Source organism: Pangasianodon hypophthalmus, chromosome 15, assembly GCF_027358585.1.
Source record: "Pangasianodon hypophthalmus isolate fPanHyp1 chromosome 15, fPanHyp1.pri, whole genome shotgun sequence".
Lineage (NCBI taxonomy): Eukaryota > Metazoa > Chordata > Actinopteri > Siluriformes > Pangasiidae > Pangasianodon > Pangasianodon hypophthalmus.
In genome coordinates this window covers 10,745,959-10,760,134 of record NC_069724.1, presented here as the reverse complement: position 1 = coordinate 10,760,134, position 14,176 = coordinate 10,745,959, and the positions used below count along the sequence as shown (strand labels likewise).

The following is a 14,176-nucleotide window of genomic DNA, read 5'->3' as shown; positions in this document are numbered from 1 at the left end:
CTGATAAACCTGGATTTTTCCCGCTTTTCCAATAAGGCCACTGGTTCTTTGTAGTGAAGGGCATAGCACTTACTGCACCGAAACCAAATTCTAAATATAAACAATGTCATGACTGGCTTAAAAAAAGGTGCATTCTGTCCTGGTACACTCATCAATGTCAATGCAAACTGCTATGGACTTTTCGTTTTAATTTACGACTTAAAGCTGTACTGAATTTGTGGTTTAGTACCAATGAGGTGGCCATTCCTTTACACACTGGACTACAATCCAACTTCAGTTCATCCGGGACAGAACATTCCAGTGCCACGTCTGAGCTTCTGATCTGCCACGACACATACAACATGCAAAATGCAGACATACACTAAACTCCTTATAGCATTTGCCTTATAGCATGGAGTTTGCAATGTTTACTGCAGGTCACATGATCTCAGTAGGCAGGAATAAAGAGGAATCCATCATTATAAATGCTTTATGAGTCATGAGTTACACACGACCATTCTGAGTCATGCTTCATGTGCATGCTCATTCCCATGCCTACCTGGCTCAACAAGGAGCGGAGATTAAGTTGCATTCGATCGGCCACTTGAAAACTTGGTATTATGACATCACTGCTCGCCTTTCTTATCGTTTTTCAGCTTGATGGAATGCTTATCATAAAATGTTGGTTTTAATCATAGTTAATCAAATCATAGTTACTGAATGTAGCTGGCTACATAACTTCAGATTAACAGTGATCTGTTTAACTAATGTTACTAAGCTATGATATTGCTTATTTAAAGTTGTATGTCGAGGCACAGAGGTGAAAGCTAAGTCTAGCGATGATGTCATATGATCATTTTTTTTGTGAATGGCTGATCATATGTAACTTGAGCAACAATTGCATGGAGCTTGGAAGCTGAATTTCATATACTTGAATTGCATATACATCACATTAAACAAAAATCTTTTTTTCTGTGGTGTATGCATTATAGGTATGTTTTTGTTACAAATTATAGATTTTTGTAGGAAAATCCTACCTTTAACAAGTTCAAAACAAAGAAATACCCTTGGAAAAAATGTGGTGTATCAAATACAAAACAGAAAAAACAGAAATCATTTTATTTGATGTGATGTGTATATAATTAAAATACAATATTCATATTCAGATAATTTTGTCAGCTTTGAAACTCAACATACAATAGAAGCCTGTCATTCAGCAATATCAGGACAAGGGGGAGGGGGGAGGTGTCCAGCAAACCAGCAGTCCTTTACCTTTGGTTACCGTGAATGTAGCAGTACCGTAAATTCCCTGCTCTCCCTTTTCTAGAGGGCAGGACAGAGGGAAGCACCGCAATCACAATCTACACACTGGACTCATACACAACACAATCTATATGCAGGGGTGGGCGATAGGGGGAAAATTTAATATCACAATATTTTTGGACTGAATAAATTCAAAAGCAGCACAGAACGCATAATGCGAGAACCCCAAAGAATCCCATGGTAGAAATGTTCAGGAAACCAGGGCATCTGATTTCTGTTCCAGTACAAGACGTGAAAGGCTTACGTTAGGCCGTGACCCTGTGTAGTGGGGCTGCGGTCCTCCCTGCGGCTCCAGTCGAAAGGATTCCCAAATGATCGCTTACGCAGCATGGTGCGCACCAAGATCTGCAAACAAGGTCACATGATCACAAACACAGATTCACCACATGTAACATACGATATCATCATACATACTGTTCAGCTGACCGAAAATCACTCACATGATAATGATCATTTATGTTAACACCCCTAAAGTGTTTAAGATTTTATATTAGTGCTAAACTAATAATAGTGAACCAGCTTATAACCTTTCTGGAACTGCCAAAGCAGGGTTGGCAACCCAAAATCTCAAAAACATCCCTTTTCATGCTCTATACATTTTTTAATATGCCGAACTACGGTAATATGTTTAACAAAGCAGTTTCCCTAAACAGTTCTGAAATACTTGTATTATTACACATATTACACATAACGCCAGTTCACTGACACACAACATCACACATTCATGCAGTAATGTAAAGAGCTGTGTTGGAAGAGCAAGTAGTGTTGCTGCCTCACAGCTCCAGGATCCCCGGTTTGATCCTGAACTTGGGTATTGTTCTTTGTCTGTGTGGGTTTCCTCAGAGTTCTCTGGTTTGCTCCTATCTCCCAAAAGCCCAAAAATATCATGGTGGATTGGCTAGTCTAATTTACTAGTAATACACATTATGTGTGAAAGAATGTGTGTGAATTTCTGTGTATATGACAGGATCCCATCCAGACCTCACGCCTAGTGTTCTGTGGACAGGCTCCGGATCATAACATGACCCTGACTGATATGATAAACTATTATTAATCCCTTAAGGGGAAATTAAAATGTTACAGGGGCATGATAATAAGAGAAACACAATAGAAATAAACATGGATACGACAATTAATATTTATTACTTAGGTTTGCCAAAAACTGGACAGCCGAAGATTGGACAAACGTCACCTGGTCTTTTTCCAGTCTTCAACTGTCTAGTTTCGGGGAGCGTGTGCCCACTGTAGCCTCAGATTCCTGTTCTTGGTTGACAGGAGTAGAACTCAAAGTGGTCTTCTGCTGTTATAGCCCATCCGCCTCAAGGTTTGATGTGTTGTATGTTTTGAGATGCTTTTCTGTTCATCATGGTTATAAAGAGTGGTTATTTGAATTACTGTAGCCTTCCTGTTAGCCTGTTAGGCCATTCTTCTCTGACCTCTCTCATCAACAAGGAATTTCCGCCCACATAACAAATGTTTTTTTTGCCCCATTCTGTGTAAACTCTAGAGACTGTTGTGCACGAAATGCTGTTTGATGTGAACATTAACTGAAACTCTTGAGCTGCACCTGCATCATTTTATGCATTGCTGCTGTCACATGATTGGCTGACAGTATACTTGCATGAATGTATAGGTGTTCCTAATAAAGTAAACTGTAAGTGTGTGTGTGTGTGTGTGTGTGTGTGTGTGTGTGTGTTTTTCTCACCACTGTGGCCAGACTGGGGATATGTTTCACTGAGTTCTCCACTTCCTCCTCTGTCACCTCGATCAGACTGCAGCAGTTGTCATCCTCAGGAGGAAGAGGCTCCGCCCCGTGCCGTGTCACCCAAGGGTGAACCTACACACACACACACGCACACACACACACACACACACACACACACACACAGAGAAACCCAGGGTGAAGGATTTTTCCATCAACCTTCATTTGACTCATTTTGTTTGCAATCTTTGGATTAGTTTTGGATTACACCCACTCTTTGCATGAGGGACACAAACTTTTGCACTTAACTGTATCATGGGTGTCATTAAGATATCCCTGCCCACTCTGTCTCTACACAGAATGCTAAACAGCTAAAAAAATAATGAGCATGAGACATAAAGTGTGTATTTGTGCCAGCACTTGCTACAATATATGTCACTGTTTCCCAGAAATGAAACCTCTATGTCTAGATTTTAATTGTGGCACTGTGAATTTCAGAAGCAGCAGGTAAAAGTTATTGCTGTGAATCCTTACACAGGTTCATAGAGACTGACCTTGATCTGTGGCACGGTTATTCTGTTTTCAGGATTTTTCTCCAGCATCTTAAAAAGGAGGTCCTTCAAATCATCAGACACATCAGCACTGTGATGGAGATACAAGAATACAGGATGGGTTAAAGGATAAAACACATACAGCAGGGAGAGAAAAGGCTTCTGCATGCAGCATCCCAAAATTATAGAACAATCAACCAGTTAAAGTTTAAACACTGTAACAATAAAACACTAACAGTATAAACACTAACAATATATCGATAACAATATAACACTGTATCAAAATATAAACACTGTAACAATATAACTAACAATATAAACACTGTAACTTAAATATAAAAACTGTAACAATTTAACAAAAACAATATAAACACTAATAATTTAACAACAACACTAACAAACTAGCAACACTCGAACAGTTAAACAGTAACAATATAAGACTGTAACAAAATATAAACACTGTAGCCATATAACAAAAGATATACACCAACAATTTTCAAATTAAAACTGCTAAAAGTATATGTTTAGTTGGGTTTTTAGATACAGCCTCTATGGATTTGTATATTAAAGTATTTACACACTGATTGATTTTGTTCTGTTTTATTTGTTTTATGATTTCATATTCAGCAATTATCAGTCAGAGTTGTGACGTGTTTTCCATGGTGAGAAACCATGTGCTCATATTTTGGATTCTGCTGTAGTCCTATCTCCACCCCTGTCCTTTCATTGGTTTGTTATCTGATTGTGTTCACCTGTTGTGTGTTAGTCATTGACTGGTTTGTTCATTGTGAATTCTTTTTGTGCATTCAGTGTTGTTAAGTCCAATCCCTGAGTTCAGTATATGTAAGTGTATTGTAGTGATTTCCTAGTTTGATTCCTGTCTGTTTCCCCCACAATGAATATGGATTATCCTTGTTCGACTTTGCCTGCATGTACTGTGAGCACTGCTATGGACACGGGATATGATTCTTGGATCCACTGCAATAAAGTGTATGGTGAGTTTACGTGCTTGTGTCCTGCGTCATTTTGTAATGCAAAAAATTTTAATGAATAGCATACCATAGAAACAATCACCAAGACAATGCTGTATGGTGTCAAAAAAAAAAAAAAAAAAAATATATATATATATATATATATATATATATATATATATACACTGCCCTTCCAAAAAAAAAGTCACACACTCTAATATTTTGTTGGACCGCCTTTAGCTTTGATTATGGCATGCATTCGCCATGGCATCGTTTCGATAAGCTTCTGCAATGTCACAACATTTATTCCCGTCCAGAGTTGCGTTAATTTTTCGCCAAGATCTTGTATTGATGATGGGAGAGTCGGACTGCTGCGCAAAGTCTTCTCCAGCACATCCCAAAGATTCTCAATGGGGTTAAGGTCTGGACTCTGTGGTGGCCAATCCATGTGTGAAAATGATGTCTCATGCTCCCTGAACCACTCTTTCACAATTTGAGCCCGCTGAATCCTGGCATTGTCAGTGCCATCAGGGAAGAAAAAATCCATTTCTTGGAATAACCTGGTCATTCAGTATATTCAGGTAGTCAGCTGACCTCATTCTTTGGGCACATAACTTTGCTGAACCTAGACCTGACCAACTGCAGCAACCCCAGATCATAGCACTGCCCCCACAGGCTTGTACGGTAGGCACTAGGCATGAACTCTCACTCTGATCACTCTGGAACAGGGTAAATCTGGACTCATCAGACCACATGACCTTCTTCCATTGCTCCAGAGTCCAATCTTTATGCTCCCTAGCAAATTGAAGCCTTTTTTTTCCCAATTAGCCTCACTGATAAGTGGTTTTCTTAAGGCTACACAGCTGTTTAGCTGTTTAGATCATTTGAGATTTTTTTCGACCACATTTCTTCCTCGAAGATAATGGTTCCCCACTATCCTTCCAGTTTTTAATAATGCGTTGGACAGTTCTTAACCCAATTTCAGTAGTTTCAGCAATCTCCTTAGATGTTTTCTTTGCTTGATGCATGCCAATAATTTGACCCTTCTGAAACAGATTAACATGTTTTCCATGACCACAGGATGTGTCTTCCGACATGGTTGATTAAGAAATGAGAAGCTACTCACTGCATCAGTTAGGGTTAAATAACTTGTTGCCAGCTGAAACATAATCATCCATGCAGTAATTATCCAATGGGAGGCTCTTACCTATTTGCTTAGTTAAATCCAGGTGGTGACTTTTTTTTTTGGACGGGCAGTGTATATATATATGTGTGTGTGTGTGTGTGTGTGTATATATATATATATATATATATATATATATATATATATATATATATATATATATGGTTTCTTTTAAGTAACAATGCCTTGTGATATAGAAAATCAAAATATGGAGAGATGATGGTCACTCACTGCTCAGGAAGCTCCACGGGCTGAGTTTTGATCTTCTGGTGCAGACTCAGTATGCGCTCGTCCATGAAGGGACACTGCAGGACACACACTGTATCAGACCTCACACTCAGACTCTATACAATTAACAACATCACACTGCTTTGGGTGTCAGTGACATCAGTGTGTGTGTGTGTGTGTGTGTGAGAGTGTGTGTGTGAGCAGAGATATCAGTCTCACCACGCCAAAAACGAAGCAGTACAGCGTGACCCCCATGGCCCAAACATCCAGAGCCTGGAAACAAACATGTTAATGTTCATCATCACCATCATCACCATCATTATCATCATCATCATCCCTGATTGTGAGTTTTGAGATCACTAAAGATGCACTGAATGTTTTGGGACTGAATATATTTAGACATACAGCACTATCATGTCTGAGCTGAGATGATGTTTTCTCTCTGACCTTGCCCGAGAAGTTCTTGCGGGTCTCGGAGAGCGTCTCTGGAGCGAGGAATGCCGGCGTTCCCACCGTGCTGGTCAGCAGGGCATCGGCTCCCTCAAACTGGTTGCTGACCCCAAAGTCAGCGATTTTAATGTGTCCATCCTCACCAACCAACAGGTTAGATGGTTTAATATCACGGTGAATGATCTTCTGATAGTGTACTGCAGGGAAGAAGAGAGAACATCGTCATTTCTATCAACAGCAAACTCACAGACCCTGAGTCACATGTCAAGGTGGTTCCTGAACTCACAGTACTCGATTCCTCTGAGCAGGTCCTGGAAGTAGAAGCGAGCCTGCTCTTCATTCAGGGGTTTATCAGTTGGGACCTCCATCACCGCGCTGTACACATACACCAACAAACATCACAAACATGACACATAATTTATTGAGAACCAAATTAAGCAAAAAGAAATTAACTCATTTATTTTCTCATTTATTTAATGGCCATTTTATTTATTTTATTTTACACTGGTTTTATTTCATAATAACATTATCTGTCAATCAAAATTGGTGAGAAGGGTCAGCTGCTACTGTTGAATTATATATGAGACAAATTTTGAGGGAGTCTACTTTGATTCACCATAGTTCATACTTGCAGCCTAATCATTTAAAAAATATATTAATGTTTACTTTTAAATCGAAATAGAGTAAATATGAATTTTATAGCATAGATCCGAATGAATTTTCTGTCCAAACAAATGAGGTTGATATTCCATTTAAATATCTAGTAAATGAAAATATAATCACTCCCAATTCAACTGTAGTAATTTTGTTGTATCGTGACCAATATGGCAGCTGCAGAAAAGTCCCTTGAGTAAAGGAAGATCACATTACACAATTTTATTTACAGTATATGAAGTACATTGAATGTCCCTGGAGGACTAGTGGTTAGGCCTCGGCGCTCTCACCACTGCGGCCCGGGTTCAATTCCTGGCCAGGGAACCAACCCAACCTCTGGGGTTGCACAAGACAGTGAACTCCCAGTGCCGGTTCCAAGCCCGGATAAAATTGAGGAGGGTTTTGTCAGGAACCCGGTATCCAGTGTAACAACTGTGCCAAATCAAATATGCAGACCAATGATCCGCTGTGGCGACCACTAACAGGAGCAGTCGAAAGAAGAAGAACAAAAAATGAAGTACATTTAATAAGTGCATTGAAACATATTGAAATCCTACTCACCCTCGCTTGACCAGCTCAAATACTGCAAAAAAAAAAAAAAAGCAAGTTATATATTGGATATTGGATAAAAATATATGTGTAAAGCAGTGTGAAGCAGGCAGAATAACAGTCTGAAACTCCACTATCAAGAACTACAAACTGTATTACACAAACATATTCCCACATTAGTGTGATGTGTTCTGATTGGCTGAGAGTAGGGTTGATAACATAGAGTAAACTGAGTGAATTAATCTCACAAAACTAAAGAAGCAAGCATTAGACACTAAAATGTCTGAGCAAACATTATACATTTTGGCAAACCTGATATGGTCTTAGATTAACATTTGATAACTGATGAAATAACAGCTCTTGGTAAGTCTCCGATTCATTTATGAGCCTAAATAAAGAGACTACTAAACTGTTCAAAATATAAACGTAAAAGACATGAGTTTGTTAATGAAATGAAAAACTGCTTTTTGTTGAAACATACAGTGAATATCTAATATGAATATTTAGAAGTCATCTGTGTCATTTGTCGCTTGTGGACATGGCCAGACCTTTTAATGAGAGGTTGCATATGACACAAAGATGAAACCACAGTTATACCTGTTTCTTCCATTTTTGCATGTCAAACATTAAATGGGATCTACTTGCAGGTAAGAACTAAAGTTGTGAGTAGGGAATTGAAGAACCATTGGACCACATGAGCCAATCATCATATCATATCTAATTTGCATATAATTGAGAAAGCTGCAATTCTAATGCCACTTGTGACTGAAATTAAGCACATACAGAGAAAATGATCGGCTTTCGTCTATCACTTACTAGTGTGAACATAGGGTAAGGCATAATTTATATAAATTTTCAGAGTATTTAAAACCAGTAAATAATTTTTCATGATTTTGGCTTTAACTGCTGCAAACTTCTGCAAAATTATTACCTGCCCCTCAGCTGTATTAAGTAAGTGATCTCTGTTCCTGTAGTGACAAATCACATTGCAAGCGATAAAATAATCCAAGTTGCATTGACTCCGGCCGCTATTTTACATCTGATTTTAGAAACACCCCAAGTTTCATTATTAACCCATATTCATTATCCAATGCGAATCTGCAAATCCTCTGTACCGCCTGTCAGTAAATGGGATGCTTTCGCACACACACAAATGTGTTTTTACAAAACACATTTTTACACTGGGTGTTTTAACATTTTTTACACTATGACATCACAGTTACATCACCGAAAATTAACGTAAGGTTTACTAATCCTAGATCGTATGCCGTCACTTACCCATGTACAGATGGTCCTCACTTGGGTCATCCAGCACCTACACACACACACAGCGGGGTCAGCGCCATAATAGTGTCCTCTACTGGCTGTCTACAGAAAACACACCCCTGCATACTCACACACCTCCACCAGCTTGACCACATTAGGATGGTCGAGCTTCTTGAGGATGGCGATCTCCTGGTACACCCGCTCCAGGGGGCCTTTGGGCTGAGGTGGACCCTCAGGAGCAGAGCGGGCCCCTCGAGGAGGAGGTCTTCCTGTACAAGCAGAAATGTGTATCTGAGATTCATAAGACACACTGCACAGGTGAACACACACACACACACCTATACATTCACCCCACAGAGCAGCCCATCTGCCATATGGCACGCACTTACGTGGGAAACCAGCCTGCCGCATCAGACGCTTCTTGGACAGGACCTTCATCGCCTGTGGGGACACGGACACGGGGAATCAGACAAGACAATCAGAGCAGAGAATCAGGGTACACACAACACCACCCTGGTCATTCAGGATGTATAAAGGATGTATACAGTTCAGTGCAAAAGTTTGCACACCCCATTTCAAAATGGTGACACCAACAAACATGTTAATATTTTCTCATTATTACAAAAAGTGCATGTTCAGTTAATAATGATATAAATTATTTAGTTTTTATTGGTTGAGACAGATACAATCAACAGAGACATGTAGAGACAGACGTTAAGATACTTTAGGAGACAGACACGTGTGGACGTGTGTGTAGGACTCACGTAGTAGGTGTTGTCGTCTTCATTGTAGGCCAGTTTGACAACTCCGTAGGACCCCTCGTTTCAAAAGAAAGAGGAGACTCGTGTGAGAAACAGCAAACACATCACACATTGTCAGGAAATATATTAACATTTGTTATGTTTTTCTGGAATATTCTGAGAGCAGAACAATTGTACTTCAACAATTAACAATACAGCTTAGAGCCAATAATAATATTTTTATTAAGATCTTTCCTCACAGCACCAGAATGCCTCTAATAAGGAATTAAAAAATAAGGAATTAAACATGACAGGGCATAATGTTATAGAAAAAGAAAAATTAATTACATGTGGATTATTATAAGAAAAAAAACTAGTGAATAAGAAGACCAGCATCTCATATCTGAATCACACACACACACACGCACACACACACAGCAGGTCCAGTTGGTGGAGCAGATTGGGGGTCCAGCAGGAGCTCCAGAGCTCAGACACAGAGATAAAGAGACAGCAGGAATCTCCATTCCTGCTCTCTCTCTCTCTCTCTCACACACACACACACACACACACACACACAGAGCACTGCTCCTCTCAGGATCACAGAAGTGTAATAAATGAAAACCTGCTTGGTGATTTATTTTGTGAACTCAAAATGGTGTTTGCAGCAAAAATATCATTGACTCCCTGCAACCCGTTTAAATCACGTTCTAAATCACGTTCTAAATCTCATTCTAAAACAACTTTCTAAAAATCTCTACACAAGAGCTGTGAGGACACACTAGAGAATTTCTGTTCATCAAGCGCACAGCGACACAAAATGCACAATACATCCGACACATTCTGTATCCCTTTTCTTGTGAACAGTGAGGCTTATTTGCATAACAAAATGAAACCCAAACAGCTATATATGGTCAATCATTTCCTGCTAAAGGCCTCAGAAGCACCCAAGTTGCCTGGCTCAACAGATTTTCATGAAATTTGTAACACCTGTCATAAATTTCATTCACTATTCTGATTGAGCCTAATTCCTGCTAAGTTATTCTTTGTTCTTGTGTTTTGCTGCATCTGCGATACTTACATCAAGATCCTAGTTGACAACATTTTTGGAGAAAATCTTGGAGATTCTCTAAATTGATTTCAAGTAAATGAGTTCAGATTGTAAAGTTGTGATGCTCTCAGTGTCCCCAGTAAGATGAGGGTGGAGTGAAGGGGCATTGGGGAGTGTCTATACAATGACTGACACGAGGCCCATCCAAACAATTCTGGTCCGTAATTAAGTGCTTTTGCAGTTTCTCAAATTTTGATTTTGCTTCTGCCTCATACTTTGTGCATTTTGGAAAATTAAAAAATCGACTATTGCTCCTTTAAATAACTTTGGGTTTCCCATCTATAAACTCTCATTATATAAACCTGTTATTACACTTCTTTACCACTAGGGGGTATCTTTAATGTAGGTAAGGGGTTAGTGGTAGTTCTAAATTTACAGATGATGTCTCACAGAATGAAATAAAAAACTAATCATATTCTATCACATTAGAGACAGGAAACTGTTTATAGATCGATAATCAAATAATAATGAAATTACCTTTCCGATCTCATCTTTCAGCTTGTACTGGTTCAGCTGCACACAGTCCTTGTGGAATAAAAGAGAACATTTAAAGGAAATAAAGACACTGGAAATGTAATCACATCAAAAGTGCACACTGGTTTAAATGGGTTTTTGGGAAAGGGAGAGGATTTTAGCTAGTGTTTGTGTGTGTGTGTATGTGTGTGTGTGTGAGAGAGAGAGAGAGAGAGAGAGAGAGAGTGTGTGAGCGTGTGTGTCTGTGTTTCCCTTGGGAAGCACCCTTTATTTAGGTCATAAAAATACTGTGCTTGCACAGGCCTATTTCTCACACACACACACACACACACACACACACAGCTATATTTCTGTAGAAGTAGCCAGATACATTTCTGCACCTACTACAGGGAGGACAGAATATTACAGAGTATTCTCCATTGTTCTAGAGACTATTGAGAGCTGGTAAAAATGCAGGATTAAGACATCTGTATAAAGCCCTACTGAGTTTTATATGGGTTGGTGGTTTGACCACAATGACGTTTCTGTGGGTGTGGTTGTACATGGGAATCAAGTAAAAAAAAAAACAAAAAAAAAAAACATGTCTTTGGGGAAGTAAACGATCTGACATGCTGTTTGCTTTGTCTATTTTGTAGTAAAGTGGAATAATAAACTGTAGATAAGTAGATACACTTGACTCGCTATGTCATTCTCAGTAGCAAGCTACAGAGGAGTGCAAAACTATTTTACAATTTATCTAAAAACAAATTGGTATAAATTACATTTGTCTTCTTTTTGTTTTGTTCTCAAGTTGTGCAAACTGTTGCACTGTACCTAGCTAGTGTCAGCAAGTAGCCTAACAAGTTTCATTTGATTTGCAGGGTTTACTTTGAATGAGATTAAAGTCTATTTTCAGACATAAGGGGATAGGTTGAAATTGACCAATCATAGCAATCCCTGCCCCCCTAAAAGTCTCAAAATTCAACTTGAAAGCGAAGAGATATCTTAGCTGATATCAGTCCATGCGCCTACCTGCAGGTCAGTGATGGAAACTCGGTGCGACTCGACAGTGGGTCGACGAGGCAAGCGAGGGGAAGAGTGGGGCGAGGTGATGGGGGAGTAGGGAAGCGAGGGGTAGATGTAGCGCCCGTTGAGGCCGGGTGAGCCGCAGGGTGAAGACAGGGTGTGTGAGCGCTCCTGCAATGACAGCTTCCTGTCTGAGAGGTTCAGCCTGCCACGGTGTTCCTGCGCCTCCGGGAAGAGCGCCTCAGGTCGACTGGCTGTATGCGATAAAAGGTCACAGGATGGCACATGGAAGGGCGGGGGTGGAGCTGAGGCCAGCTCGGGCGTCTCCGAGCTATCCATCTCCTCTGGCTCCTCCTCCTCAACGTCGCCCATCCTGTCCCCGCTAGGCTCGTACTCCGTAACCACAATGAGTGACTCCATGTCAACAGTACAGGGGCTCAGGGGAGGGGCTGAGAGCGTGGCACACCCGCGCAGCAGGTCCGGAAGCGTCTGATCAGGTGTCTGGGCTGCAGGAGTGGATGGGGCATAGCCGAGAGGGGCGGATGCTTCAGCAGAAGGCCATGAGGAAACACAGGGAAACATGGTGTCCTTCCTGAAAGCCTCCCAACCTTCCCTCCATCAGGAACACAGCAAGACTTTCTGTGAAGAGCAAGGAACCAAAAAAGATAAGATTTATGAGTTACAGAATGTACCATATATGCTGCCTCTGCTCCTCATGAACCAGAACACCTGCCTGCTACAGAGACTTTGTTCCACATTTTAAAAATAGGACAGGATAAACATTTTGCTCCAGGACTGACCTGAAATCAGGTTGCCGATCTAAAATAAATTATCGGGCCTCGTTTATCAATTTTTTCAGTAAAGCTATATGTAAATAGTGTCAGTAACACTGATTTCCTGCAACCTCACCAGCATATGTTGATGAATGCCAATCACCTGTAAAGTGCAAAGTGTGTGCATGCCAGCGCTCATTTGCATTTAGTGATGCCAACAAAACTCCATAAAAAGAAAAGTTCACAGAAAGCCGAAAGTGTGAGGCAGAAATGGAAGTTAATTTGACTCATGTCTATAAAATAGCAATAAAAAATATTATTTAGCAGCATAACAGCACCTGAAAAGGCAAACTCTAGAAACAAATTACAGAAAATTGAATTAGATGTGCATTAATTGAGATGAAAAGAAATGGTTTGACATTAGAATGAAGAAAAAAAGATCTACACTGTATGCCAAGCATGTCACACAAAGAGACCGCTATGTTTAACTGTCTTAAGTGTCTCAGCGAAGGTCAGTCGCAGTCAGTTCCCCGATCCAGTGGAAAACCAGGAGGGCATGTGTCATAAGAAAACCTGAGGTATTAGTATATGGCACACTACAGACTGAGACATACCAGATCGGTCACTTATCATTCACTTAGTGTTGCACAGCATTTTAAAAGGACATGCCATGGCACACAGAACCGATTTATACACCAGCTAAGCTGTAGCAGTGTGTCCTTATTTGTTTTAATTTATAAATTTGTGTTGGCTTGCTTTCTTTTGTTTTTTCCATATTTAATCTGGAATTAATGCCATTACAGTTTTTCTTGATTGCTTAAACACATTTCTTGAAACTATGCCTCATATTCTCAAAACAGTAAACACAAATCCATAACGTCTCACCCAATTCCCCAATCATCCTATTTTCAGGTCAAAATGAAGCTCTACACCCAAAACCATTCACTCTTGCTGAAAAACCAAACTTTGCCCTCAGACATCACACACAAGCCCTCAAAAACACACACACTACAACATAGTCTTACACACTGCTGCAATAAATTCAAAACAATATTTCCAAAACTGGTAAGTTATGTTGCTTGTGGTTCCCCCCCTCAAAAACCTTTTCACATGATGAACACAAAAGACACAACCAATGTATACACTGGCACATTTTTATTCATACATGTACTACACAGTACAACACACACACACACACACACACACACACAAGAAAAAAA

The 14,176-nt window shown here is 39.9% G+C and overlaps 1 protein-coding gene across 2 annotated transcripts in view; it reads right to left on the bottom strand.

The window, feature by feature from the left end:
• Positions 1 to 14,176, bottom strand: part of LOC113543117 (calcium/calmodulin-dependent protein kinase kinase 2) — a 31,738-nt gene that overhangs the window by 8,689 nt on the left and 8,873 nt on the right. The window contains exons 2-16 of one of the 2 annotated variants that reach the window (XM_026941165.3): positions 12,190 to 12,822; positions 11,182 to 11,229; positions 9,621 to 9,674; positions 9,246 to 9,297; positions 8,992 to 9,125; positions 8,869 to 8,905; positions 7,603 to 7,624; positions 6,674 to 6,762; positions 6,385 to 6,584; positions 6,157 to 6,210; positions 5,941 to 6,014; positions 3,559 to 3,646; positions 3,008 to 3,139; positions 1,547 to 1,647; positions 1,252 to 1,302 (exon numbers count right to left, since the gene is read on the bottom strand). In XM_026941165.3, coding sequence (XP_026796966.1) covers positions 1,252 to 1,302; positions 1,547 to 1,647; positions 3,008 to 3,139; positions 3,559 to 3,646; positions 5,941 to 6,014; positions 6,157 to 6,210; positions 6,385 to 6,584; positions 6,674 to 6,762; positions 7,603 to 7,624; positions 8,869 to 8,905; positions 8,992 to 9,125; positions 9,246 to 9,297; positions 9,621 to 9,674; positions 11,182 to 11,229; positions 12,190 to 12,765 — 1,712 coding nt within the window. In that variant the 5' untranslated portion in view covers positions 12,766 to 12,822. The remainder of the gene's footprint in view (positions 1 to 1,251; positions 1,303 to 1,546; positions 1,648 to 3,007; positions 3,140 to 3,558; positions 3,647 to 5,940; positions 6,015 to 6,156; positions 6,211 to 6,384; positions 6,585 to 6,673; positions 6,763 to 7,602; positions 7,625 to 8,868; positions 8,906 to 8,991; positions 9,126 to 9,245; positions 9,298 to 9,620; positions 9,675 to 11,181; positions 11,230 to 12,189; positions 12,823 to 14,176) is intronic. The other variant, XM_026941166.3, reaches the window with a different exon arrangement.